A 26,437-nucleotide genomic window follows, 5' to 3' on the forward strand; every position below is an offset into this window, starting at 1 on the left:
ATGGGGCTGGATGGGAGAAGAGGAAGTCAAACCCTTTGGATGGGGCAAAGTACTTCCTCTCGACGCCCCGTGCGGTCGGCGCAGAGGAGGCCGGCGTCTGCCACACAGTCTTATAATTCGACTGTACAGTCTTTATTAATGGAAGAGCAATCCTGGAGGGACCCTCCGGACTGAGAATGTCTACCATGGGGTCCTCCTGCTCGACCGTCTCTTCCGCCTGCAACCCCAAATTGAGGGCCACCCGGCGGAGCAAGTCCTGGTGTGCCCGATGGTCAATCGGGGGAGGTCCGGACACTGTTGTGCCCGCCACGGCTTCATCTGGTGAGGAGGAGAAGGTCATGGCCTTTTGAGCGTCCTCATCCTCCTGTAACTCCTCCTCAGCGGGCTGGCCCTCCGGGGTGCGTCCCCTGCCCTGAGTCACGGACGGTGCCGGGCTCGGTGCCGAGTCCGCCCTTTCTGCATCAGGTGGTCTGGAGACCGTGGCCTCCGCACGGGAGGTGGGGCGGCACCGTGGGGAGCGGGACCGGTCCCCTGAAGGGCCCGATCTCGAAGTTCTGGATGGAGGGCCTTGCTGATGATAGGCCCACGGGGTCCAGAACGGCCACTGTCCCGGATGGCTCCAATGCGGTTGCCAAGAGGCCTCGTGCCGTGTAGCGGCGTGCCCTCTGCGGCCATATCTCGAAAGCCCCGAGCTCTCTTCCGACGCAAGCGACGGTGACCTAGAGGGCCACGGCGGTGCCGTGGAGCGGTGCCGGTCCGGTGTCGGGGAGCGGTGCCGTCGGGACCGGGACCGTGAGTAGCGCCGTACCGATCTGGATCGAGAACGGTACCGTTGACCGTGGGACCGGGAACGGCTGCGGGAGGATGGTCTGGGGGCCCTCGCCGTCGAAGCGTCCCGGTGCCTGCTCGGGCCGGGCTGCTGGGGCGGTGCCTCGCTCGCGTCGGGGCCCGTCTGTTTGGAGGCCCGTTGCGCGGCGGGAAGCCGGGAGTCCACCGAGGCGGAGCTCGACCGGGACCGGCGCCGTGAGCGGTGCCGAGATGGCGACCGCGATGGGCGCATCATCGCCGGCTTGCCCTTGGAAGGCAGTCGCGGCGGAATGTCTTTGGCGCGGAGTGTGCTGACGGAGGACAATTCAATGAGGTCCTTCGCCGCCTCAAATGTGTCTGGGGTGGAGGGCTGTTCCAACAGTTCCTCCATCCCCTCCTCCTCACTCGACGCGCTTGTCCCGGGGCTCGACGGGCCTTTCGGCGCCAGAGCCACTGGTACCGGGACCTGTGCCGGGGCCGGCACGGCCTTGGTCGCACTAGAGGTCTTCGCTGGTGCCACCTTCTTGTGCGGGGAGCGACCCCGGGCCTTGGGTTGGCTCTTGGGCTTGGCCGGCGAAGCAGACCGGTGCCGGGCGTGATCTCGTCGAGGCGGCACCGTAGGCTTAGTCTGCGCCGTCTGTGTCGGGTCGCGGACCGATGCCGGGGCACTCCGCACCGAAGCCGACGGTACCGTGGAAGCGGAGGGCTGTAACGCCATCTCCATGAGGAGCTGTTTCAGGCGAAAGTCTCTCTCCTTTTGAGTTCTGGGCTTGAAAGCCTTACAAATTTTACAGCGCTCCTTCTGGTGTGCTTCCCCCAGGCAACGGAGACACGACTCGTGCGGGTCGCTCACTGGCATGGGCCTGCGGCACGCGGCACACGCCTTGAAGCCTTGGGCGTGCGGCATGCCCCGCCGCCCAGGGCCGGTGCCGGGGTTGACCAAACCCCTATCACCAAGAGTTTTTTGGTCTTTGTGACAACTAAATAACTACTTAACACTAACACTTAACTAAACAATTAACTGATAACTATTGCTAATGGCTATGCTAAGGGACACTCTCAAGCGAGAGATAGAGTTGTTCCAACGTCGCCACGGGCGGTAAGAAGGAACTGAGGGAGGGTCGGGCCAGCAGGGGTATATATACGCTGGGGCGGGGCGCCGCTCTGGCGGGAAGGGAGACCCTGCGGGCCCGACGGGAGCCACTGAGGGAAAAAGTTTCCGACGTTCGTGCACGCGGCGCGCGTACACCTAATGTGGAATGGACGTGAACAAGCACTCGAAGAAGAAATTGGGTTTGTTTAGTTTGGAAAAGAGAAAACTGAGGGGGGACATGATAATAGTTTTCAAGTATGTAAAGGGTTGTTACAAGGAGGAGGGAGAAAATTGTTTTTCTTAACCTCTGAGGATAGGACAAGAAGCAATGGTCTTAAATTGCAGCAAGGGAGGTCTAGGTTGGACATTAGGAAAAACTTCCTAAATGTCAGGGTGGTTAAGCACTGGAATAAATTGCCTAGGGAGGTTGTGGAATCTCCATCATTGGAGATTTTTAAGAGCAGGTTAGACAAACACCTGTCAGGAATAATCTAGATAATACTTAGTCCTGCCATGAGTGCAGGGGACTGGACCAGATGACCTCTCAAGGTTCCTTCCAGTCCTATGATTCTAGGTACGTATACAGTGCCAAATATGTGCTGGGCCCATTGAAATAAATGGCAAAACACTCATTGACTGCAGTGGGGCAGGATTTCACCCATAGTCTATGCTGAGGAGTTCACATTTCACTCTCATAATAATGGCAGATTTGGGACCTAATCCTACAGATGCTTCAAGAGCAGAATGCCCACCAGAATTTTGTTGCAGAGAGCGGTTGTTGGATTTGTATTTGAATAAAATGAGCTTCAGTAAGGCCACATATTTTAGAAAGAATTTGTTTTGAAGGTATCTAACACTTTGGAAGCGACTCTTCCATCGGATGCTTTTTAATAAGGTCAAGTTACACCTAATGATAGAAGTCAGATGCTTTTTCAGACTAAGTACGTACAAAATTCTTCAAGCAATTAGTTTTTCCAGCAGAGGTTAAAGATGATCAAAACTTGTGTGATGCGCTTCTGCAGTGACCTTTCAAAGACGTTTCAGTTATTGTTATTTTTTTAAATAAAAAATAAAGCTTGGCTCGTCATAGCCAAAAAAAGGCATGACAGGTACCTCGGTTGTGCATTATCAACTATATTTTGCATCCCTTACTACTCACCTCTTGGATAATCCCTTACCACAGCAAAACTCTCTGACCTCAGAGCTTTGACTGAGTGAGAATTGCAGAATTTAGTCCTAAGTGAACACTAACTCTTATTGAGAATATTTTACTGAATATCCTAATAAAAAAGCTATTTAAAAAAACTACTCCAATCTTCATCCCAATGTGGCATGAATTGTAGATCAAATTAGATAACTGATGAAAGGAGTGATCCTTGAAGATTTAGATCAGTTTCCTTCATCATAGAATCATAGAATATCAGGGTTGGAAGGGACCTCAGGAGGTCATCTAGTCCAACCCCCAGCCCAAAATGCCGTTAGCCTTCTTGGCAACAAGGGCACACTGTTGACTCATATCCAGCTTCTCGTCCACCGTAACCCCTAGGTCCTTTTCTGCAGAACTGCTGCCTAGCCACTCGGTCCCTAGTCTGTAACAGTGAATGGGATTCTTCCGTCCTAAGTGCAGGACTCTGCATTTGTCCTTGTTGAACCTCATCAGGTTTCTTTTGGCCCAATCCTCTGATTTGTCTAGGTCCCTCTGTATCCTATCCCTACCCTCCAGCGTATCTACCACTCCTCCCAGTTTAGTGTCGTCTGCAAACTTGCTGAGAGCGCAGTCCACACCATCCTCCAGATCATTAATGAAGATATTGAACAAAACTGGCCCCAGGACCGACCCTTGGGGCACTCCACTTGAAACTGGCTGCCAACTAGACATGGAGCCGTTGATCACTACCCATTGAGCCCGACGATCTAGCCAGCTTTCTATCCACCTTATAGTCCATTCATCCATCCCATACTTCTTTAACTTGCTGGCAAGAATACTGTGGGAGTATTTTCATATATCATAACTGGTCTCATATATAATGAGGTAAGTTAATAGAATTTCCAGTTCAGTAAATTAACCTTAGTTTTATAATAGGCTCTGCAGGGTTAGTTCAGGATCTTTTCCTGTGCCATAAGGGGAAAAACTAGCAGATTTCAAGTCCTTTTTAAAATAACCAGCTGGGAAATAAAACTGGTAAAAATGTAAGGTAATACAATACCCTAGGGCAGGATAAGGAACACCTTATGTTGAGTTCAGACTCTGCCCAAATCTAACCATGTTCACATCTACAAATAAAACCCAGCTCTTTGTTAAGGTCTTTCCCCAAGGAGCAGTATCTTCACCCAGGACAAGCCTATGATGGCAAAGTTGGTGGCAAGGAGGAAGCACCTAGGGGAGAATGGAGAAGAAAAAGTGAAAATAACTATGAAGAAACCCATGCACATACAGAGTAGGAAGGGGGAAAGACTAAGAACAAAGCAAATCAACCCAAATATAATCCCTTGAACAGAATAGCTTCAGATTTTGAAAAGTTAATCACACACAAAAATCTTGAGCTAGCCAGATTCTGCATCTTAATCATTTACAGAAGGAACCAAAATGTGTGGTATTATAACAAACTAATATATTTCAGCTGCAAACAACCATGTGTCCATTTCCTCTGATAATAACATGAGGACAAAGTATCAAGTTCCACAGGTGATCTAAAAATTCTAAGTCAAAAGAATTTAAGTTCACATGAAGTCCAGCGTCCACAGCATGCGTGTAACATCAGCTGGGGATGCCTCAAATTCACTGACTCACACCCACACGCTAACATGTATCTTGTCCCCTTTGCACTTATACATCATCTCTGAATTTGGCCCACAGAGCATGTGCGTGAATGTAAAGTGGTCCAACCTGGTGTGATTCATATGCTGAGGGGCCAACAGGAGAAGGAATTTGTGCTGGAAACAGATGCACTCGGAGGTGTAAGGAGTGAGGAAATGAACAGAGTAAAAAAATCGGTCTCATTTTATAATACACAGTATTTGTTTCAATAATGCCTCTGGGATCTCTGCCAAATGCACGTGAATACAGGTCTTGCTCGAAACCCCAAAGGCCATATTCTGGCTCAGTCCCTATTGCTCTGATGTTCTGGGTGGCACAAAACTGGCTCTCTCAGGCATGGAGGTGTTACTGGGTGGGAGCACACTGAAAGAAAAGCAGAGCCAGAGTGCACTGCACTCTAGCCAGCCCCAGCTGTTGGAGCACTCCCTAGGAACCACTCTCCCCAGCATGATTTAGAGCAGCTTAAGCCACAGAACAACATTTGAGGCTCATGGGAGTAGAAAGGTAGGTTAGAGCTAACTTCTCTACAACACTGGTTTCTGCCCTGAACACAGGTGATCTAGCCCTGGTTTCCCAAACAGCATCCTTGTTAGGCGCTAAAAGCCTGCACTGTTTTTATTCCAAATCGAACACTGTACAGCCATTAAATACACAACAAATAGTTAATGAAAAACAGCAGCTGATGATGAGGCATGCTAAAGAGCTCCTACTAGAAGCACAAAGGCTGAAACATTTATCAGCCTGCTCGCTTCATTTGCTCAACATCTTGGGGCCCAGTGCACTACAGTAATACAAATAATGATAAAGAAACATTTAGAGCAATTGCTTATTTGTTCCCACTCCACTGTACTCCCTCGTTGGATAGCACATCACTGCATTTCGTGCACTGATGGGAGCAAGCCTGATTACATTAACATGGCAACATTAAACATAATTAAACAAGACTAAAATGGAAGCAATTTCTAAAGATTGATGGCTGTCTTGGCAATGTTTTTTACTCCGCACACTCTCAGATGGCAGGGAAAACCTCTTTGGATATAAATCTAACCAAGCAATTAATCTCTGCACTCTATTAATTTCCTGTGGCCCAGCCTGAAGGCAATTCCTGGCTATTTTATGACATCAAGAAAGCAAAGTAAATATCAATTGTCATTTATAAGAGCGCTGTTAGAGATTACCCTGCAACAACAGTAGGAAGGTTTCTTTTAGGGGTATCCTGCTGTACAGTCTCAAATCTCTGCCTGGCTGCTCAGATGCGCATGGAAGAGCCAATGTAGTTCTATGTAGACATGACTGATGAGGTGGTTATTTATGTAAAATATGGCATAAGCCAAGTTCCCAAAGCACTTTATTCCTGTGACATGTATTTTATTACTTAACATACGAAAATACTTGCAGATTGGATGACTCAGGATGCTAGTATCGGATATAGACCCTTTCAGCTCTAGGTCCAGGTTTCAGCCTAAGACGCCCATACTGAAACTGTACCCACATGGACCTCCACTGAAGTCAAATTAGCAGCACTGACGGGCTGCCAAAGAAACCACATCTGTGCCTCTCACCAAGGAGGTCACCTGTTATGAGGAGGAGATTGAGTTGGAGTGGGGGGAAAGGCCTCCAGGAAGAACAATGAATTTTCCATTTTAAAAGAAATATAAATGCCAGGTTTGGGTTGTATGGCATGTCTCCATAAGCCAAGCTGGCACCTCTCGGAGCCACTCACCATCCTGCTCCACCTTTAGTGCTGCCACTGGCCAATCAGAGACAGCAATGCATATATTTAGGCTTGGCAGAATTCAATTTTTATTTTTTTAAATAATTTCAACAACAGAGAACAATGTTTATTTTTAAGCATGTTCCCTCCCCCCCCCCCAATTTTTATCAATTTAAATTTTCCCAATTGTGGGAAATTATGGGAGGGGTGAGACAATTATATAATGGCAGTAGATGTTGACTTTCAAAAAGTTAAAGCTTTATAACCGTTAAAACACAAATTGTCAGCATTGGATGTCAAAATATACAAAGCAAATATCCTTAAATCAAACGGTAACAAGCAGCATTTTTTCTACTTTGCCTACCAGCAAATTTCAATTAGTGTACACACAGTGAAATTGACATCTTCCAACCCTACGGATATTCAGTGTTGCTGACTGTCAATGGGGCATGACAGCCTTGGCTCAGGCAACTGCTTCACCAGCAGAGGGAGCATGTGACAGAGTCACTGGTGCAGGTGTTAATACAAAGCCCTAAGAGTGTGGCCAAGCATCTGCTGTTGTAGCAGAGGAGTGCCTGCTGCTCTGGGGCACCACAGTACCTTTTGCAGTCAGGGAGGAGAAGCAGTTGCCCAGGAAAGGAGAGGACCAACACATCCCCGCAGCAACCAAGGAGAGGACAGTCTACTCCAGAGCAGGAGACCCGACACTTCCTCTCCTCATTCATCCAAGAGGTGACCCAAGACCTCCAGCAAACCAGCAGGGGAAGAGAGATCACCTTGCCACACCCAGTGTTTGTACCCTAGACTTCCATGCAGGGAAGAAGACCCCTGGTGCAGACATTCACCCCTGGGTAGAGGGCAGGCATGGGCTACCATCATTGCCATTCCTGGCAGGTTTCAACTGGGGGCAACCCTGGCCTGCTGTCTGATCTATAATGGGTGAAATGTGCCCCTATTCTACTCTGGGGCTACATTTTGAGATGCGGCCCATCACTGTGACATCTGCTCTTGGGCACACTGGCAGGCACAGAGTTTAGGAGAATCTTGCCGTCTATTTTCCCCCCCAATTTGACCTCTGTACAAATGGAACAGTACTCTAGAGTGTCCACCATTATTTGGGTCTGTATGTAGCAAGAGCTGGGAAATTTGTTGGAATATTTAACAAATTTGCCTCAACTGTGTTTCCAAGCTGTTGTTTTGCTTTCCACAGTCTAGCAAATGAGTTTACGCACAGGAATGTTCACAGAAATAGCAGTTCTTAAAAGAACATTGAATATTTGTAGAATGGAATGTTGAGATCATAACTGCAAATACTTGCCCAGGCAACCTGATTTTAAGAATTACGCTCAGAGAACTGAAATTCAGTTGATGGGTGAACTCCAACCCTCTCCAGAGGGCCTATGAACAAGGGATATGGCACTATTTCAGCCCTGCTTAAGTGGGACTTGGGCTGTCTGGCTAAGGGTGAATTTCATCCCAGTGGAATGACATGCCCAGTCAGAAGAACTCAGCTACTGAGCTATTTGCAGATAAGTGCTTGTGGATGGGCTACAGAACACGAATTACTTGCAGGATGTATGAGGCAAATACATTTGAACAATGACTAAATTTGAGAAGATCACAACCACTTGCCAAGAAAGAAGCCAAATTTGAATAAACTTGTAATTAATTTTTCACTCAGTTCTTACATTGGTTGTGCCACACACACATGGATTGATTCAGCTCAGCTCATTTTATTTTCTTAATCATAGGCCAGGTAAGTCACGTACAGCACCAAGCACATTGTCGGAATTTAACTGGTGAATAATATTAACAGTACTAGGAGTTACAGTAATCTCCTCCCCCAACTCCAATTAATGCCTTTCTTTTAAGCTACAAAGCCCTAAGCAGCTTCGAATCTGCCTACTTTCCTGATGCATAACCCCCCAGCTGAGATTGGCTGGAGTGCTACCTTTGTAAATAATAGGGAGCTCATTACAGAAAACCCCTTCACTTTGGAAGTTACAGTAGTAACCCCTATGATAGATGGCCTGTCCTTTTGCCAATGCAGGAATGTTCCCCAAAACGTTACCTTGTGATTTCATGTACTTGAATATAACCCCAAATGAGTGAGCTTCCACCCCTTCCCTTCGGAGGCAATTCTAGGCATCCAGATACAACATCGATGGGCAGAGCCTACAAATCTGAACAAAATTCCAGTCTAACAGATCTCTCCGTTTCCTATTTTAAAAATCATTTAAAAAAGAAATAGTGTTTAAGTCTGAGAATGACTAGTCCAGCAGTGAGCCTGCCATAGCCTGCTCTCTAGTTATGACTACTGAAGTGGCCCTGGAACAGCTTATTTGTGACATGACCAAACTTACCTAAAGTCAGGTGGTCTGTAAATAGTTTGGATAAAGATGCAGCAGCTTTTAAGACAGACAGTGGAAACTCGATCAATATATACTGATGTTTTAATATCTGCTCCCAAGTGTCTTAGAAATAGTCCATACATCCTCCTCTTAAATGTATACTGCTGCCTCTTTTTTGAGAGAGAGAGAGATCTTTTAATATCACAGCTGATATACTTGTATGCAGTGTAGGTGCAGGTTATTAGCGAGAATGTGGGTGAGGTAATATCTTTCATTAAACCAACTTTTGTGGGTGAGAGAGACAAACTTTCGAGTCACACAGAGCTCTTCTTCTGATCTGGCCACTCTACCTTGAATGGTCCCTTACAATATGTGCTAACTACTTATGCTAAACAGTCTGTTCCAGCTTGCCTTTTGCTGTGGTACTCGGAGTACCTTTCCTGGACCTGAATAGGAGCTCTGTGTAGCTCAGAGGCTTCGCTCTCTCATCAACAGAAGTTGGTCCAATAAAAGATATTACCTCACCCGCCTTGTCTCTCCATTGATACACTTAATAGTTGGTGTGAATACTGAGGTCACCTACTGGTTAATATGTGAAATGCATGATAAGTTAAAAGTAAAAAAGGGATGGTGATAAAGGAAGAAGAGGGATATACTCTTATTTCCAAATTCTTTAAAGGAGCAGTACCGAATAAAGTCAAAATGTTGCTACACATTCAGAGATGTGAATGTTTATACATTGGAGTTGAACTTTTTAAGTCTATGTTTCCTATCTTTTAGAGTGATAGCCGGGTTAGTCTGTATCAGCAAAAACAACGAGGAGTCCTCCATGCAGCTGATGAAGTGGGTTTTAGCTCACGGAAGCTTATGCCCAAATAAATGTGTTAGTCTCTAAGGTGCCACAAGGACTCCTCATTGTTTCCTATCTTTGTTATCCCTCTAATTTCAAAAGCATCCAGTTATGCACTCTTTATACTGTTGTGAATTTGGGGGGGGAAAGTCCTCTAAAGTTCCTTTTATAAAGTGTTGTCTGGTCCCTGTTCAATTTTTAAAAGGGTCTTTTCAACAGTGAAACTGGCAGTATATGTGGAGTACTCACATTCTCAAAGTAAACAGAAGGCAATATCTATTTTTGCTAATTTCCTTCATGTATAGTCATCTTAAGGGTAGATTGTAACTAGAGTAGGTGCTAGATCAGACTAATGTGGTTTTCAAGTTTGCACTGTCCCTTTAATAGAGAATTATACACATCCTATGGCATCTATAGGCTAGTTAAAGGAGTCTGCCAGAAGGCTATCATTCTATCTATAGGGCTGCCAGATTCCCTCAACCCTTCACCTCCTGGCTCCCAGAAACAGTGGGGGGTAAGCCCTACAACTCCCCCAGCTATAATATCTTCTAAGAGGGGCCCTAAGACTTAACCTTTTCCTGGAAGCAGGATCTTCTGTGCCATGTGACCTTCACTCTCTCTGTTTGGTCTGCTGCCAAATGGCTGCACATGTTATTTGTGTACCAGATAGACCATGTTAGGCTGTTTGGGTCAGGACGGCCGTAGACAATGTTGTTAAGACTTGGAATAGTTTCAAACTTCTAAAAATTAAAAACCATAAGAAAGGCATCGGCAGAATTTGACGAGATTGATTCAGTTTTTGACACGTGTACATTTTAGGAACTCCCGAAGTTGATAGAGGTTTTTATTTTGTTCTGCATATGTGAAAAAATTTAGTGTAACACAGTAAGTTCTTAGAGTGCTGTTTGGTAATGCTACCCTAAATAGACTGCACTCCTACTGGCTGGACTTTGTGAACAGAGAATTAATCCTCCCAGGTGCATGTCTGTATAAAAATCTTTAGGGTGGTCTGGGAAGATGCACAGGAAACTTCAAACTCACTCTGCTAAAGAAGGTAATGATACAACTATTCTTCAACTAACATTGTTTGGAATGTACCTAAATACTCCTATGATAGAAACTAACAAGGAATGTGTTACATTTATTTATTTAATGCCTTTTAAAATTTGGAATTGTCTGACGTTATCATTGGTCAAAGGAATTAAGTTTTCTGAATTACTGACAAATGTAGCATTGTTTCAATGAGATCACTGCGTCAGTAATGATGGCAAGTTATTTTCCAGCTATGTTTTTCTCCCCAATATACTCAAGTATCCGCCAGGAGGTCTATCATAAAAGTAAAGTCTCCCAGGATTTATTTGTGACTAGATTTCTCTCTCTAAGAACATTATTATTTAATGCAAGAGAGCTTGATTTAATTGCATGGGCATTTAACAACAAATGTTTTTACCCGTGTTTGGTATGTGAAGTCCTAACAGAAAGAGCTAAATTTTCAAGGAATAATATATAATAATCCAACTGCATTTCTGCAAGTGCAACTGGCAGTGGCTTTTGACTGATGAAATGCAGTCCTAAGACATGCTAGCGTACAGATTCATGCACAAAAGTTTCAGATTAAAAAAAAAAAATCTGGGAAGGGTTGTGTTCACAACTGAACACTGGTCAACGCCATGTTGCTCATTCATCTACATAATCATCTTATTTGTATTTTCATTTTGTTAACAACGGGACATTTTGTTAACAACAGGACTTTTAAATGAAAGATTGACAGGCAAAAATTATTTCTACTGAGAACAAACTGTTACCTTAAGATTTATCCACCTCACGAATATCCCCCTGGTAGCTTCTTCAATATTTTACAGTCATGGTAGTGATGCTAAACATGGTCAAGCAGGTACTTCCATTATAACTCCATAGAAGACGACTTCTTTCCACCAGAATAATTATACTCTAGCCTGAAATCTCACAATTCCAACCGTAATTGTTGTAAATTGACTCAATGATAATTAAAAAGCCTTTTAAACACTTCAGATCTACAAGACTTGAATTTAGCATTTGCCTATCTGATCACTTTGCAAAGAAATCCAGAAACAGATAGCAATGTGTAGAGCTGGTCAAAAATTTGTGGATGCAACTGTTTTCCATCTGAAAGTGCGGATTCAATGAAATCAGAACATTTTGCAGGAACATCTCAATTTCAGCAAAATTTTTGACATGAAATTATCAATGTTTCATTTCAACTTTATTGACATCTGTTACATTATAAGTTATAGCATGATGAAAATCAAAATGACACAGCTGAAATGAAATATTTCTGGATACTTTATTTAGTGAAAAATTCTCAGGTTTCAACTTTTCATTTTGATTCAGGAAGAAACAAAATTTCAAACTCTCAGAATTTCCCACGGGACTTTTTTTGACCAGCTCTACTACTGGGTGTTGGGGAATTTGCACCAAGAAGACGCATGTATTTAAATGTGAACATTAAACTGCACATTCAAATACATGTATTATGCATGTCACTAATGCAAGTCATCTCTTCAGTCTTTCAGTTCAAACACACAGTATCAAATAGAGGCAAACTTAAAAGCGCTAATGATTTCCGAATTAGGAAAAGACACTGGTGCCTCTTCTATTCTTGACTTATTCCTTTTGTGTTAAAAGAAAGGGAGCACATACAAGGCAAGGAATGTAAATACACAATCTACATTAATGCAACACTAAGGTTGGGATTTAACATGCACAAAATTCTGAAAATCTCCCAAAGCAGCCACATGGCATACAAGGTATTTAACAGGAACACGCTACCATGTATTTGCAAATGAGCTGAGACTTACGCTTTCTACAACTAGGATGTGCATTCTGTCTGCCTTGTGTTTAAAGTCTCAGGCACAATTTTGGATAGTGTAGCTTTTTAAATATAATTATTGTGGCATTATTAAGCCTATGCTACTAAAATACCTGCATCTCTGAAAATTCTAAAACCAAATCCTTGGTGTAGTCTGTACCAAGTTAAAAATAATTAAACACTCTTTTTAGTACATAAAACATCATCACCATAATTTATGGAAGTACATTTGGCTGCTTTTTTCTTTTTAAACTTTGCAGACAAAAGGATATAAAATCTTATTACTCAGACTGAGAATTGCAATTTAAGTCTCTCTTACAATGAGTTACTAGCTACAGTATCTAAAGATTTGATCGACATAAATGTTTACTAGGACTGTATTCGTTATTGTATGATTTTTCACTGGTGATACATCGTCAAACTGGAATTTTGGCCTGTTGCAGTAACATTTAGGCAATGAATGAATACAGCAAAGATATATGTATAGCAATGCTGCCAAGTTTTACTTTACACTGATGAATTTAAGCACATAATTAATTATACACATACCCATGTTTAGATGAGTATCCCACCAGGCCTGCTTGGTTTTTGTGCTCTCATATCTTGCACCTTCTCCCACTGAAGTCACTGATAAAATTTCCATCGGCTTCAGTAGGATCAGGCTTTCATTTAGGTGCAGTAGATTTTATGTTCCAAAGCACCACCAAATAACAAAGTATATACAAATGTAGTTGCTTGTTGAATTCAACATGCAATTGGTAGGAACACTGGACTTGCCATACTAATCAGAACGCTGGGCCTGCAAATTTGTTGCTTCCAGCAGTAGTGGCCACTTAGCTTATGCTTCTGGGGGAGGCAAGTTGTATCCCTCCTCCCTCCAAATTACACACCTAGTCAATTGTGCAACATGAAGGCTAATACTGCTTCGTGGCCTCTGTAGCAATCAGCTGAGATGTGATTATTTCTATTTCAGCAAATGTAACTACAGAAAATATTGGTCTTATTCTGGCTATGGACATGTGACAAGACCATTTTTGAAATTGGAGCTCCTGTTCAATGAAAGGGCAGTTTTCCGAAGCGAGAGAGATTACAGTGGACTTATTACTGTACTGGAGAGGTCAGGATACTTTCAGAGTGGACTGAGGCTGCTAAGAATGTGGCTACACACACACACACATGCAGAAAGGAAAGCTTCTAACCTGCAGCAATGTAATCATGGCAAAGTTTGCATCATGCCACCTCTGAGTGTGATCCTATTACAGTAGAACTTGTAAGTGGTGCAGGCTCAGACCTAATTAGTAGCTGGATGGATGGGAGATCTCCAAGGAAAACTGAGGTTCTGCAGGAAGTGATTCACTTGATAGCACTCCTCCTTCCGAATCAGTACAAAACCACTTCCCCTCTCTGCTACAAGACACAAAAGTGCTACCACAGAAGAGTTAAAATAGAAGCCCAGTCTGTGAGATCATTGAGAGTTCTCATGGCATTTTTCACAGGAATAGGAATGTTAGCCCTTGTATCTGGCCAGATCTGACCTCTGGTTATTGCACTCTACCTGCTTAAATTCCCACGGTTAGCAAAGATTCTTCTGTGTGTGTGTGTGTGTGTGCCAGATATAGGATTGGTAAAGCACTTTGGGATCCTTCAATTGAAGGGAGCTGCATAGCTAAGTTATATAGTGAACATAGTACCTTGTTACTTTACAATTTTTTGTTTTTCCTCCTTCAGCATTCCTGCTATGATCTCCACACAGCACCTGCCACACCCCAACGAAATTCAAAGAGCAATGGACTGCCCAAGCAAAGAGAAGGAGCTTAATGAACAGCAGTCTGAATGTCAGGATGGGTCTAATTGCCCTGACTATTGTCCAGCAACAGCAGAATCCAATTCAGGTTGCTACTTAATAATAAAAACTATGGCATGCCAGCAAGTTGTAGAATATTGGATTTTCCTAGGTACACAAATCCAAAAAGTCACCCAAATATCCCATTTTCATTCTGGATAGGATTACTCTCACTTCAGTTTTTTACTTGTTTCTTAAATGTCATTTTTTTCCTTACAGGGCCAGATTTATAGCAGCGCTCAGCACCCACCCCTGAGGCAGATTTTGAAAAGAGCTCTGCTCTTATTTAGGCATCTCACTGAAGTGGCTGGATGATCACTAAGAACAATGGGAGCTCTTGCCTGCTGAGCTCTTTTAAAAACCTGGCCCACAGCCTAGATTGCCCTCTAACCATTTTTTTTTTTTACCACTCCCAAAACTGGGACTAGCTAAAACACAAAGTAAAGTATAAATTGCAACATTTGAAACTGACCACTGGAAAATAGGAATATTTTGCTCTGTGTTTTGCGGAAGAAAACACGACAGTCTACTTCTGTTCCAGACAGTTTTCTTGAATGTGTGATAGTTCTTGGCATTACACTATTTAACATTTTTATCAATGTCCTGGAAGAAAACAAAGTCATCACTCATAAAGTTTGCATATGACACAAAAATAGGGGGAGTGGTAAATCATGAAGAGGACAGGTCCCTGATACGGAGCCATCTGGATTGCTTGGTAAGCTGGGAACAAGCCGTATTAAAACTATATGCATTTTAATACGGCTAAATGGGACAAATAGGAACAGAGATTGTCAGCCATACCTACAGGATGGGGGGCTTCATCCTGGGAAACAGGGACTCTGAAAAAGATTTGGGAGTAGTGGTAGAAAATCAGCTGAACATTAGCTCCCAGTGTGACACTGTGCCCAAAAGCATTAGTGTGATTCTTGGATGCATAAACAAGGGAATCACGAGGAGTAGAGAGGTTATTTTATCTCTTTATCTGGCACTGGTGCGACTGTTGCTGGAATAGTGTGTCCAGTTTCTGGTGCCCACAATCCAAGATGATATGGATAAATTGGACAAGGTTCAGAGAATAGCCGTGGGAATGATTAAAAGGATTAGAAAACATGACATATAGTAAGAGGCTCAAAGAGTTCAAACTATTTAGCTTGACGAAGAGAAGGTTAAGGGCTGACTTGATTAGTCACTAAGTACTTATATGGGGAACAAATATTTAATAATGGGCTCTTCCATCTAGCAGAGAAAGGTATAACACTGGGGTGGGCAAACTTTTTGGCCCGAGGGCCACATCTGGGAATAGAAATTGTATGGTGGGCCATGAATGCTCACAAAATTGGGGTTGAGGTGCGGGCTCTGGTTGGGGCTGCAGGCTCCAGGGTAGGGCCAGAAATGAGGAGTTCAGAGTGCAGGAGGGGGCTCCGGGCTGGGGTAGGGCTAGGGATGCGGGGTTTGGAGTGTAGGAGGGTGCTCCGGGCTGGGACCAAGGGGTTCGGAGGGCAGGAGGGGGATCAGGGCTGGGGCAGGGGTGCAGGGAGAGACTCAGGGGTGCAGGCTCTGGGCAGCGTTTACCTCAAGCGGCGGCATGTTCCTCCTCCGGCTCCTATGCGGAGGCACAGCCAGGCGGCTTTGCACACTGCCCCGTCTGCAGGCACTGCCCCTGTAGCTCCCATTGGCTGCGGTTCCCGGCCAATGGAAGCTGCAGAGGCTGCACTTGGGGCGGGGACAGCGTGCAGAGTGGAGCCCCCTGGCTGCCTCTACGCATAGGAGCCGGAGGGGCCATGTTGCTGCTTCCGGCAGCCGTGTGGAGTGGCCCCCAACCCTGCTCCCTGGCTGGAGTGGCGGAGTGGGGCAAGCCCAAGACCCCGCTCCCCAGCAGGAGCTTGAGGACCAGCTTAAAACAGCTGACCGGCCAGATCTGGCCCGCAGGCCGTAGTTTGCCCACCCCTGTTATAACATGATCCAATGGCTGCAAGCTGAAGCTAGACAAATTCAGACTGGAAATGAGTCAATTTTTTAACAGTGAGAGTAAATAATCACTGGATCAATTTACCAAGGGTTGTGGTGGAATCTCCATCACTGGCAATTTGTAAGATTGGATGTTTTCCCAAAAGATATGCTCTAGGAATTATTTTGGGGAAGTTCTATGGCCTGTGTGATACAGGAGGTTAGACTACATGATCACAACGGTCCCTTCTGGCCTTGGAATCTATGAATCCTGCACTATAGTTTTCTGCTTTTTGTCTTAGGACGACAAGATGTTTGTTCTTGTCACATTCCAGTATCATCTGAGGTAGAGCTGTTCATTTTTCAGTATTGTTAAGGATGACATTAGAAGGAAAGGCACTTTAGCACGGCAATACTCTGCAGCTATTCTATGCTGGGCTGTGAGCTTGACAGATCAAATGGGACATGATGGAACCGCTGGGTTAAGATAGGAAAATGCAGTGTTTCAGATTCAGAAGATGACACTGTCCTCTGCATCCCTAGTTGAAACAATGCAACACCTGGTGTCAGGGAACACTGTACTACTGGCAATGCTGACTTTTGGAAGATACAAAAATAGAGGTCCAAACTATCTGTGGTTTAAGAACCCAGTGTACTTCTGCCAGAATCAATGCTAGCCGGCTACCCTGTCCACAACTGTGCAGTTACACTAGCAACCTAAAAATCTCCAAATAGCTTCATTTAGATATGGTATTAGCATGACTTGCAACCCCTGACCTGGGATACCTAAGTCTCAACCTGGTGACAGAAAAATGTATGCCAAAAGAGTGTCCTAAAATTCCTCACCAAGCAACCTATGTTGCTCCATGACTCACGGGAAAGGAAGGTTTTCTCCTTCACTTTGATTGACAGCAGGACCACCCACATTTGGGATCCAGGTCTGGCAACCCAGTGAATCATGGTGCGCATGATCAGCTCACTAGCAACTTTTTTAGAAAAGGCTGCAGACTCATTGTCTTGACTGCAGATAAGTCTTGTACATTTTCTTTTCCCAGTCATGCAACAAAATGCACGTATATGCTCCTATCTAACAAATAATACAGATATGATCTTTTCTCCCACAGAATCACCAAGAATTCTTAAAATACTGCAGAAGTGGATTCCTACAGTTTCTCCCTATTTTGACAAGGAGCATTATTGTTATGCAGACCACCAGATCACTATTCAAGAATCATTAGACCACTTCGGAGCTATAGTATGGCCCGGTGTAAGTTTTACCTATGTACTGTAATCAAGTAGCAAGTTAAACTCTAAATTATAAAATAAATGTGAACAAATGGAACATTGGAGCTGAAGTGAAATGAAAATAATGGTCTTTGATGAACATCCCCATTGCTCACTTACTGTCAGGCTTCTATCACAGTGCAGAATGAAGGTAGTTAACTACTTTAACAAGGAACTCTGGCTTATGCCCCTCCTACTGCCACTTTGGGCCAGAAGAGCAGCTTCCAAAGGTGTGAAATGGGAACAAATGATTGAACTTTAAGTCCTCTATAAAACTGTGTACCCCTCTCCCTTTGAAGAGTGCAGGAAATAGCCGTTGCTATTGGTTGAGCATATAAATGAGTATGGGTGCAGACATTAAATCAAAGAAAGGAAAATTGGGAAGAAGTGTTGTGTTCTCTCAATAACTCCAGTCAGTCAGTCAGTCACTGTGGGGATGTAAGCACCCGGCAAGACACACGTGAGAACAGAGAAGAAAATAATATTGAAAAGATCCAGCATGCAGCATTTTATAGGGAATGGAAATTTATTTAGAGCAGAGTAGAGCAATCTCATCCCAAAATGAGCAAGTGCGGAGGCTTGAAGGTCTATTTAACTGACTGGATGTATGTAGACAAAACCCTTTCTACCCAGGATATTACCTGGGAACCAGGAAGTGTCTCTCATTGCTCACAGGTACTGTCCAATCAGCACCACTTGTGTTCCCCTCATGCAGCATTTGATCCACCATGCTATGGAAGATTTAGAGAACTTGGCTCCTTCACAATTTTATTGGAAGGCAAGCAACTGCTGAGAACTTTCTAACTTGCTCAGTTTGTTTGAGACAGAGGACTGCAGGGAAGTCAAGATTTATTTTATGCCACAGGATTTTTTCCTTCTTTTGTGGTTTGGGAAAAAAGTGCAAGACTCTCTTAGGACTTGTGAAAGTGTTCTAAAATACAGAAAAAGGGGGTGTTTATACTTTATCATAGGAAAGGCAGAAAAATTCTTGCAGGGGAAAAATAGCTATTTTGGCAACTCATCTAATTTCTTTCACAGCTAGCTACTGGAAAAGCAAGCTTCCGTGCAGACAAAGCAGGGACTTGATGAACTTAGAAAGAGATGAGTCTGAAGACCAGTGAGAATATTGGGTCATAAGTGGTTGTAGCATGATAGGCTCAATGCTCTTAACCTTACACTATAGAATTCTTTCCCCAGATCATAAGTCTATGCTTTCAGGAAACAGTCTGGAGCGATAAGAGCATCTTGACTCCCCAGGACCTTTTTTGACAAGGATATACCTTTCATCACAGAGTCTGCCAGGTTTATAGAGTCTGGGTTTTGGGCGTAGAAAGTCATAGGCCAGGGGATTCAACCTGTTGACAAGATGCATGTGAGAGTCATCTTTCAAGTCAGAAAATAAAGTTCTCTTTGGTGTTGTGAGAATGACACTTACCTTCTCAGTTTATTTTTAGGATTGTTTTTGAGTTTAGAGAAACAACAAGGAGTCTGGTGGCACCTTAAAGACTAACAGATTTATTTGGGCATAAGCTTTCGTGGGTAAAAACCTCACTTCTTCGGATGCATAGAGTGTGCATCCGAAGAAGTGAGGTTTTTACCCACGAAAGCTTATGCCCAAATAAATCTGTTAGTCTTTAAGGTGCCACCAGACTCCTTGTTGTTTTTGTAGATACAGACTAACACGGCTACCCCCTGATATTTGAGTTTAGAGGTGATGGCAGAAATGCAGAGAGAGTTTGGCCATGGGGGAGAGGGGGAGAGAGAGAGTGTACACTAGTGAATAATTAGGAAATTGCTCACTGGGACCACACATTTGACCGTAGGAAAGTTTGTTGCTGAAAGGCCACTCTGCTTAGTTGAGGGGATTGTCCGCTAAGCCCATTTGGCTGTGTACACCTTTAATATACATCAAATATTGAGGACTATCGTGAGATTCTTTTTTAGGTCTTTATTTGCATTGCATCTATATGAAGGGTGGTGCTCCTTGCTTCCAGTTGATGAATACAGATTATATTTGTCAATTTTGTAGTGACTTGATCTTGCTGATCATCTGGTTTTGGGAAACTAAGTCCTGAAGAGATGGATACTGTAAATTAGAAAGAAGGAAAGTAATTCCTCAGAAGACCAAAGGAACTCTAAGCAAGATATTGATCTCTGCAAGATTTAAATTGAGAACCTCATAAAAAGTCAGCTTTAGATTTAGACTTCAGAACTGAAGATATTTCCATAGTTCACAGACATGTAGATTAAATTAATATTTTTTTACTGATGAGGAAACATTCTATTGGTCCCTGCTTATCCCATTGTTGAATTAAAAAACACAGTACTTTGTGTGTAGTGAGATTTGGATAATTTTGTCTCATCTGTAAAGTGGTCTTCTCAAGATAAAAAGCATTATAGCAACTGATAAAGACATGAGGAAAATATTCCAAACTTATTTACACTATTTATTATGAAGATGGACAAGGATTGGATTTCAACTCTAGAAAGCTTATCAGTCTAGCGATCATATAAAAACTCACAGAAAATGACGAAGATTCCATCTCAAGATAGCACAAGAGAGAAAGGGGAAAATGTCTGTCTTAAGTCTTCTTACTATGAACTGCAATTTCATCAGATCTCAAATTAGTCAGGTGTCAGTACATGGATGGGAGAACTCCAAAGAAAACATAGGTACTGCACAAACAGTGCTGGTGATTCATTAGCGGCACTCACCCATGATGAGTTGGTAATCAATGCCTCGGCATCATGTTACAAAACTGTGTGATTAGATGAGATGTAATACGGGGTTGTGATGGAGGAAACAAAGAGGTAGTTCAGTCACCAAGCCTATCTGCTCTTTGACCTCTGCTGTGATTGCTAAGAAAGCAACCAATTGTCGACTGTTTTACTGGTATGGTTCCATGACAGAACTCTGTCACTTGAACTGAAAGGTACCATTTGTCTTTTCCCTCTCTATAAAGTGGTTGGAATTATTTCATCATGCCTGCAGTATGACTAATAGATGGGAGTCAAGTTTAGATCTGAATATCTAGAGTGACAGTGACTTTGTAATAAAATCTCTCTTTCTCCAGACTGATTATGCTCAGTTCCTACAGTAACTTAGAGGTCAGTAGAAAGCAACAAAACTGAGTGGCGTATAGATGTGTGTATTTCTAGGGAAAGCCATATTAGAAGAAGCTGTTTGGTTGTTTTTACTTGCCTAATAATGTGGGTGTTTTTTGTTTAAAAAAAAAAAAAGAGGACTAATCTTGTTCCTTTTTCCTAATTTGCTTTTGTGCTATATACTTGAATATGTTCAATCTAGAAGTAAACTTATTAGAAAAATGTTTTCAATGATTTACTGAACTGCTGCATGGCCATTAGCAAATTAATGCTTTTTATGGATATATTTTAACTGTTCTTAGGCATTGGCTTTATCTCAGTACCTGGAATCAAATCAACAAGAGATCAACCTAAAAGACAAAAAGGTACTTGAAATTGGTGCTGGAACAGGACTGGTATCCATTGTGGCTAGTATACTAGGTTGGTAAATTCTGATTAAATTCCAATAATTCCACCTCTTCACCTTCAAATATATCAATTGTGAGGTGGCAGCTAAACAATTCTTTGACACTGTAGTCAGTGAAATTATAACTAAAATTCAAACTTAACTAGCAGTTATGACTTTGGCTCTCAAAATTCTGTCGGGCTTGTCTACACTGCCCCATAGTTTGGACTACAGGAGCACAAACAGAAGTGCGCACCAAAGTGCTGCACCTTAACACCCCTGTGTGGATGCTGTGGGTGCAGACTAAAAGGTCCCCAGTTTGAAGAGGATTATATTAACAGGAGCCTTTTAATTTGCACCTGTAGCATCCACATGGAGCACTTGGGGCAGTGGAGACATGCCCCAAAATAACAGTCCTTTATGAGTAGTTACCCCAATCCAGGAAATGGGTGGGCGGTGGTCTATTTATTGACTGAATGAAGACCAGAGAGCCAACAACATATTCAAAATTGATAATTGGGGGAAAAACAGGAAGGTTTATAGAAAAAATATATACACTAATCATTTAAACATTTTCTTTAGGAGCTTATGTTACAGCTACTGATTTGCCTGAAGTACTTGAAAATCTCAAATTGAATATTTCAAGAAATACACAAAACATGAATATACACCAACCTGAAGTGAGGAAGCTGGTGTGGGGAGAAGACCTCAATGAAGACTTCCCTAAATCAACTCACCATTATGATTTTATTTTGGCAAGTGATGTTGTCTACCACCATACATCTCTGGATCCATTGCTAACAACAATGGTATATTTATGTCAGCCAGGGACAGTATTATTATGGGCAAATAAATTCAGATTCAGCACAGATTTTGAATTTTTAGAGAAACTTGGCAATATATTAATTGTTACACTTCTAGCAGAATTTCCAGAATCAAATATCAAGCTGATTAAAGCCACAGTAAAAGAGAATTAAGAGAAAACAATACAGTCACAGTTTTGATGCCCCTCAAAGTTTATGAGCTTCTAGTTTTTAGTACATAATGCACACTGAGTGCATTAATGTCCATAAACCTGTCCCTGAGTCTTTGAATTTTGCACTTCAATACATGAAAAATTAAGATGGAGGATAATAATATCAGGACACTTCTTAACTGTCTGATTTGTCTCATAAGCTTATAGACATGATTTACTCAAGCAAATCAATTTATTGCTGCCAGAGGGTCCGCAGTAACAAAACACAGCCAGAAGGTAAAGTTCCAAAATTTCAAATCAACTATTAGATCTAGCTATAGAGTAACTCCTCGCTTAATGTTGTAGTTATGTTCCTGAAAAATGTGACTTTAAGCGAAATGATGTTAAGCAAATCCAATTTCCCCATAAGAATTAATGTAAATGGGGGGGGGGTTAGGTTCCAGGGAAATTTTTTTCACCAGACAAAAGACTATATATTACACATACGCGCACACACACACACACACACACACACACACACACACCCCGTATAAGTTTTAAACAAACAATTTAATACTGTACACAGCAATGATGATTGTGAAGCTTGGTGGAGGTGGTGAAGTCAGAGGGTGGGATATTTCCTAGGGAATACCTTACTGCTAAATGATGAACAAGCACTCGGCTGAGCCCTCAAGGGTTAACACATTGTTGTTAATGTAGCCTCACCCTCTACAAGGCAGCACAAATGGGGGGAGAGGAGACAGCATGGCAGACAGAGACAGAGACACACCCTGTGTGAGAGAGAGAGATGCGCATTGCCCCTTTAAGTACGCTGACCTCACTAAGTACATTGCCTTTTTAAGTAGATCAGCAAGTTGAAACAGCAGCTGCTGTGAGCAAGCTCCCTCTGTCCTGAGCCCTGTCGTGTCCCCCCTCCCCCCCCACTCTATGGAGATGGGGTAAGCAGGGGACAGGAGTAGGGGGGAGGGGAACACCCTGACATTAGCCCCCCCACTTCCCCCTCCCCCCCTGCACAGCAAGCAGGAGGCTCCCGGGAGCAGCTCCAAGGCAGGAGCAGCACACGGCAGTGGCGGGAGGGACAGCTGAACTGCTGGCAATTGGTCAACAACGTTAACCGGGAAGACTTAAAGTGAGGAGTTACTGTACATTTATATGCTGTTTACATTGCATTTCTATATTATTCCTAAAGCTGTCTGCTTTAACACGTTATGTTTATGTACTCTTAAAAAAAAAAAGAACAGTTTTCAGCTTCATTATTTGTTTTTATTAATTAAAAAATCCTTTAAAGTATCAGAGTGCACATGGTGGTTTTTTATCTTCAATTTTGCACATTTACGCTGTGTTTTACATTTTTTAAACATTATTAAACATTTGTATGTATAGCTTTACAATACCTGATTAACTGTCTGGCACTTTTATACATGTATCAGTCCAACCTGATACTCAACTTCACATGGATTTTTGAAAGTTTGCCTGAAATATCTCAAAGACGAAGATTTACAAGAGCACCTATGTATCAGCAATTCTGAGATACACACAGAGACCGTTTGAAAGGTTGTTGTTGTTTAAAAAAAATCATAATGTAAACTCTTGCAAACAGTACAGGTAATGGAGTTCCATTACTTTATAGTCTAATAAATAAAATTTTAGCTACTATGATGTAGCTTTAAGGCCTTCATACAGTTGAAAAAGAAATTAAGATTAAACATCTTAAAACCCTGTCCATTGTAAAAAATACAGAGCTTTTACAGGTTTGCAGTTAAAATGAACAGTTAAGAACCTAACATGCATGCAAGAAATCTTTTCCAACCCAATTCCAAATCCTTGGTGCTGGCAATTCTGGCACATCCATTGCCAGCAATGGGATGCACACTAAGTAAACTCCCTGATGTCAGGAGTCAGGTTAACAGGTATTAAGCCACACCAGGGTGCCTTTCTGATAAATATACACAACTTAATAATCAGCATTCAGTATTTGATGAAGACATGCGTTCTAATTAAAAGGTAAAACTTATCTTTCCTATCCTGTCAGTATAAAACCATCTCTGTATGTTTACAACTGTTGGTATTTCAAAACACGCAATAATCAGGTGGATACATGACAGGAAGCCAGTTTTCAGAAAAAGATGCACAATGGGTCCATCCAAGTAACTTCATTAACTAAAGAAAAATAATTGATAAGCAGAAAAATTAGATGATTCTTTTGACACTGATATCTTCTCTCATTCTTTCTTAATCTAAAGTGCATGTTAAAGAGGTTCATTGTAAGAAGCATAACTTCAATTTATTGCTTTCTGGAGCTCTAAACTTTCATATAGAATGGTTTTAGTTTTTGAAGACCGGTATTTTAGCTTTAGTGAACAAAATGTTGTCTTAAGCAGCACAAGAATCCCAGTAAACTTGGGGATTTTTTTCTCCTTATACCCGTTTTAAATAACTGTATAGTTAATTTAACTTTAGGTAAGCAAAATGTCTTTAGGGCCCACATTTTCTCTGTGCTGTTCAACTTAAGTACTTCAGAATAAAACACCCGGAATTCATGTGCAAGTCTAGATAGTAGTCAGGGCACTAGTATGTCTCTGAACAACAATTTCCTAATCTAGATACAGTGGTAGAATGAACAAATCACTTAAAGCCAGTTTTTAAATTGAGGCCAAAATGTTTTAACTTTAAAACCTGAGAAAGTAAAGTTAGGCTCATGAATCCATATCTAGGAACTTAAATAAAAGTGGCCTGATTTCCAAAGGTGGCGAGTACCCACAGCTTAGACAACTTGTCATTACCATGAGCTTTGCTAAACGACTGAGGGGAATTAAAAAGTACCTTTTTAAAGTGCTCCTTGAAACTGTTAAGGAGCACCCTTAATTTTATACTGCTGCTTCAGAAAGCTTTGAGCAGAGGCAGTGGAGGAGTTGTTAACTGAGCATCCACCAAGTAAGAATAGCTAAGGGGAAAGAAAGAGGTCTCGCTTCTCTCTCTCCCACCCACTTTGCAACAGACTGGGAAGGGGTTATTGAAGGAAGGGCTCTGAAATGAGTGAAGAAGAGACAAGCCCTTTCTCCCTTTCAGCACCTGGATGGGGGGAAGCTAAGAGGCTGATATAAAAGATGGAATTCCCGTGAGACGTCCAGGGAGCATGCCCAAATAGGAATCCAAGCACCCTCCTGCTTCCCAGAGGCTAGAGGACTGGGCTTCTGGATATTGCCTTTGGACCTCAGAAGTGCCCCTCCGCCCCACATCTTTCTTGCACACCTTTGAGCTAGTGAGCTTAATCCCCTGGCTAACTGGTGCCAGATAAATTCATTAAGTCCAATCAGAACCCCTGGTGAATTTGGGGGAGGTAAAAATGTTTCAGATTTGAATATTCCTGGATCAAAAGCCTATCCAGTACGTTCTGTTCCAGAATCTCAGTGAAAATTTTCTGAAACTCAATAGTTTAAGCAGTATATAATGAACATACATTTACATCTCCTAATATTAAGAGATTCTTCAGCATACATAACAATACCCCTCCGTAATTAAATGGATTTATTGACTACCCCTTACCTGTATACAATTTTTCAAGTTTTCCTTGGTTGGCTTCTCTTCTGCAAGTTTTGTGGCAAATTTGAGACCTCTTCCATACATTTTATTTGCCAATGCATGCTTATAGGCAAACGTTAAAACCTACAGTACGTTAACAAATAAAAAAAAGTTAGAAATCTACCACCATATTAAAACTAGCATTGTTCAGATAAAAAACAATTTAAAGCAGACAAGTCAAAGTTAAACATTTTACCAGACTGTTTCGAATTTATTCTTATGTTGATGAACACAGATGAATCACAGCAATTACTGTACTTGTGTTTTAATTCTAAAATAAGAGCAAGTGTTTGTCACTATCACAAACTTCAGAACATTTTATGAGGATTCAGAGATCTCATTACTCAAACAGCTGTACACTGGATCACATTTATAGCTATTTAGATTTTTCAACAACTGCCTAAATACACAGTACTGTAAATAAATGATAAAAAAGCCACGTTTTTTTTTAGCCCATGGAAAAAAGTAATATCAGATTGTGGGATATGAATCCCAGCAAGTATTAAACTGATTGCATAACAAACACGAACAAAAACAGTGGATGGTGTATATACACATGTACATAATTATAAACAAGCAATGAAAACAGAAAAGCATGAAAACAGGCCTCAGTTTTTGCTTAATATATTCATCATGAGAATTTGCTTGCTAAGATATGAAAACCAGAGCGTTTGTTGATTACGAGGGTGAGTAATTTATTTGCAACACTGAGCTTTTAGTACCTTATCAACATTACACATAAAAAGTGCAGGTGAACACACCTGCCCACCATAGAGATGTCAAATAAAACTGGTTCCTTAACAGCCTAACAAATAATTAATGAAGAAGATTTTG

At 42.3% G+C, this 26,437-nt stretch overlaps 2 protein-coding genes across 2 annotated transcripts in view; one reads left to right on the top strand and one right to left on the bottom strand.

The window, feature by feature from the left end:
• Positions 1-22,022, top strand: part of METTL21C (methyltransferase 21C, AARS1 lysine) — an 83,160-nt gene extending 61,138 nt beyond the window's left edge. The window contains exons 2-5 of the mRNA XM_065397566.1: positions 14,210-14,373; positions 17,396-17,538; positions 20,963-21,080; positions 21,628-22,022. Of these exons, the coding sequence (XP_065253638.1) occupies positions 14,210-14,373; positions 17,396-17,538; positions 20,963-21,080; positions 21,628-22,022 (820 nt within the window). The remainder of the gene's footprint in view (positions 1-14,209; positions 14,374-17,395; positions 17,539-20,962; positions 21,081-21,627) is intronic.
• A 1,240-nt stretch (positions 22,023-23,262) lies between these two features.
• Positions 23,263-26,437, bottom strand: part of TPP2 (tripeptidyl peptidase 2) — an 80,429-nt gene continuing 77,254 nt past the window's right edge. Inside the window, 2 exon segments of the mRNA XM_065403904.1 lie at positions 23,263-24,181; positions 25,568-25,687. Of these exon segments, the coding sequence (XP_065259976.1) occupies positions 24,092-24,181; positions 25,568-25,687 (210 nt within the window). The 3' untranslated portion in view covers positions 23,263-24,091.

This window comes from Emys orbicularis, chromosome 1, assembly GCF_028017835.1.
Source record: "Emys orbicularis isolate rEmyOrb1 chromosome 1, rEmyOrb1.hap1, whole genome shotgun sequence".
NCBI classification, from domain to species: domain Eukaryota; kingdom Metazoa; phylum Chordata; order Testudines; family Emydidae; genus Emys; species Emys orbicularis.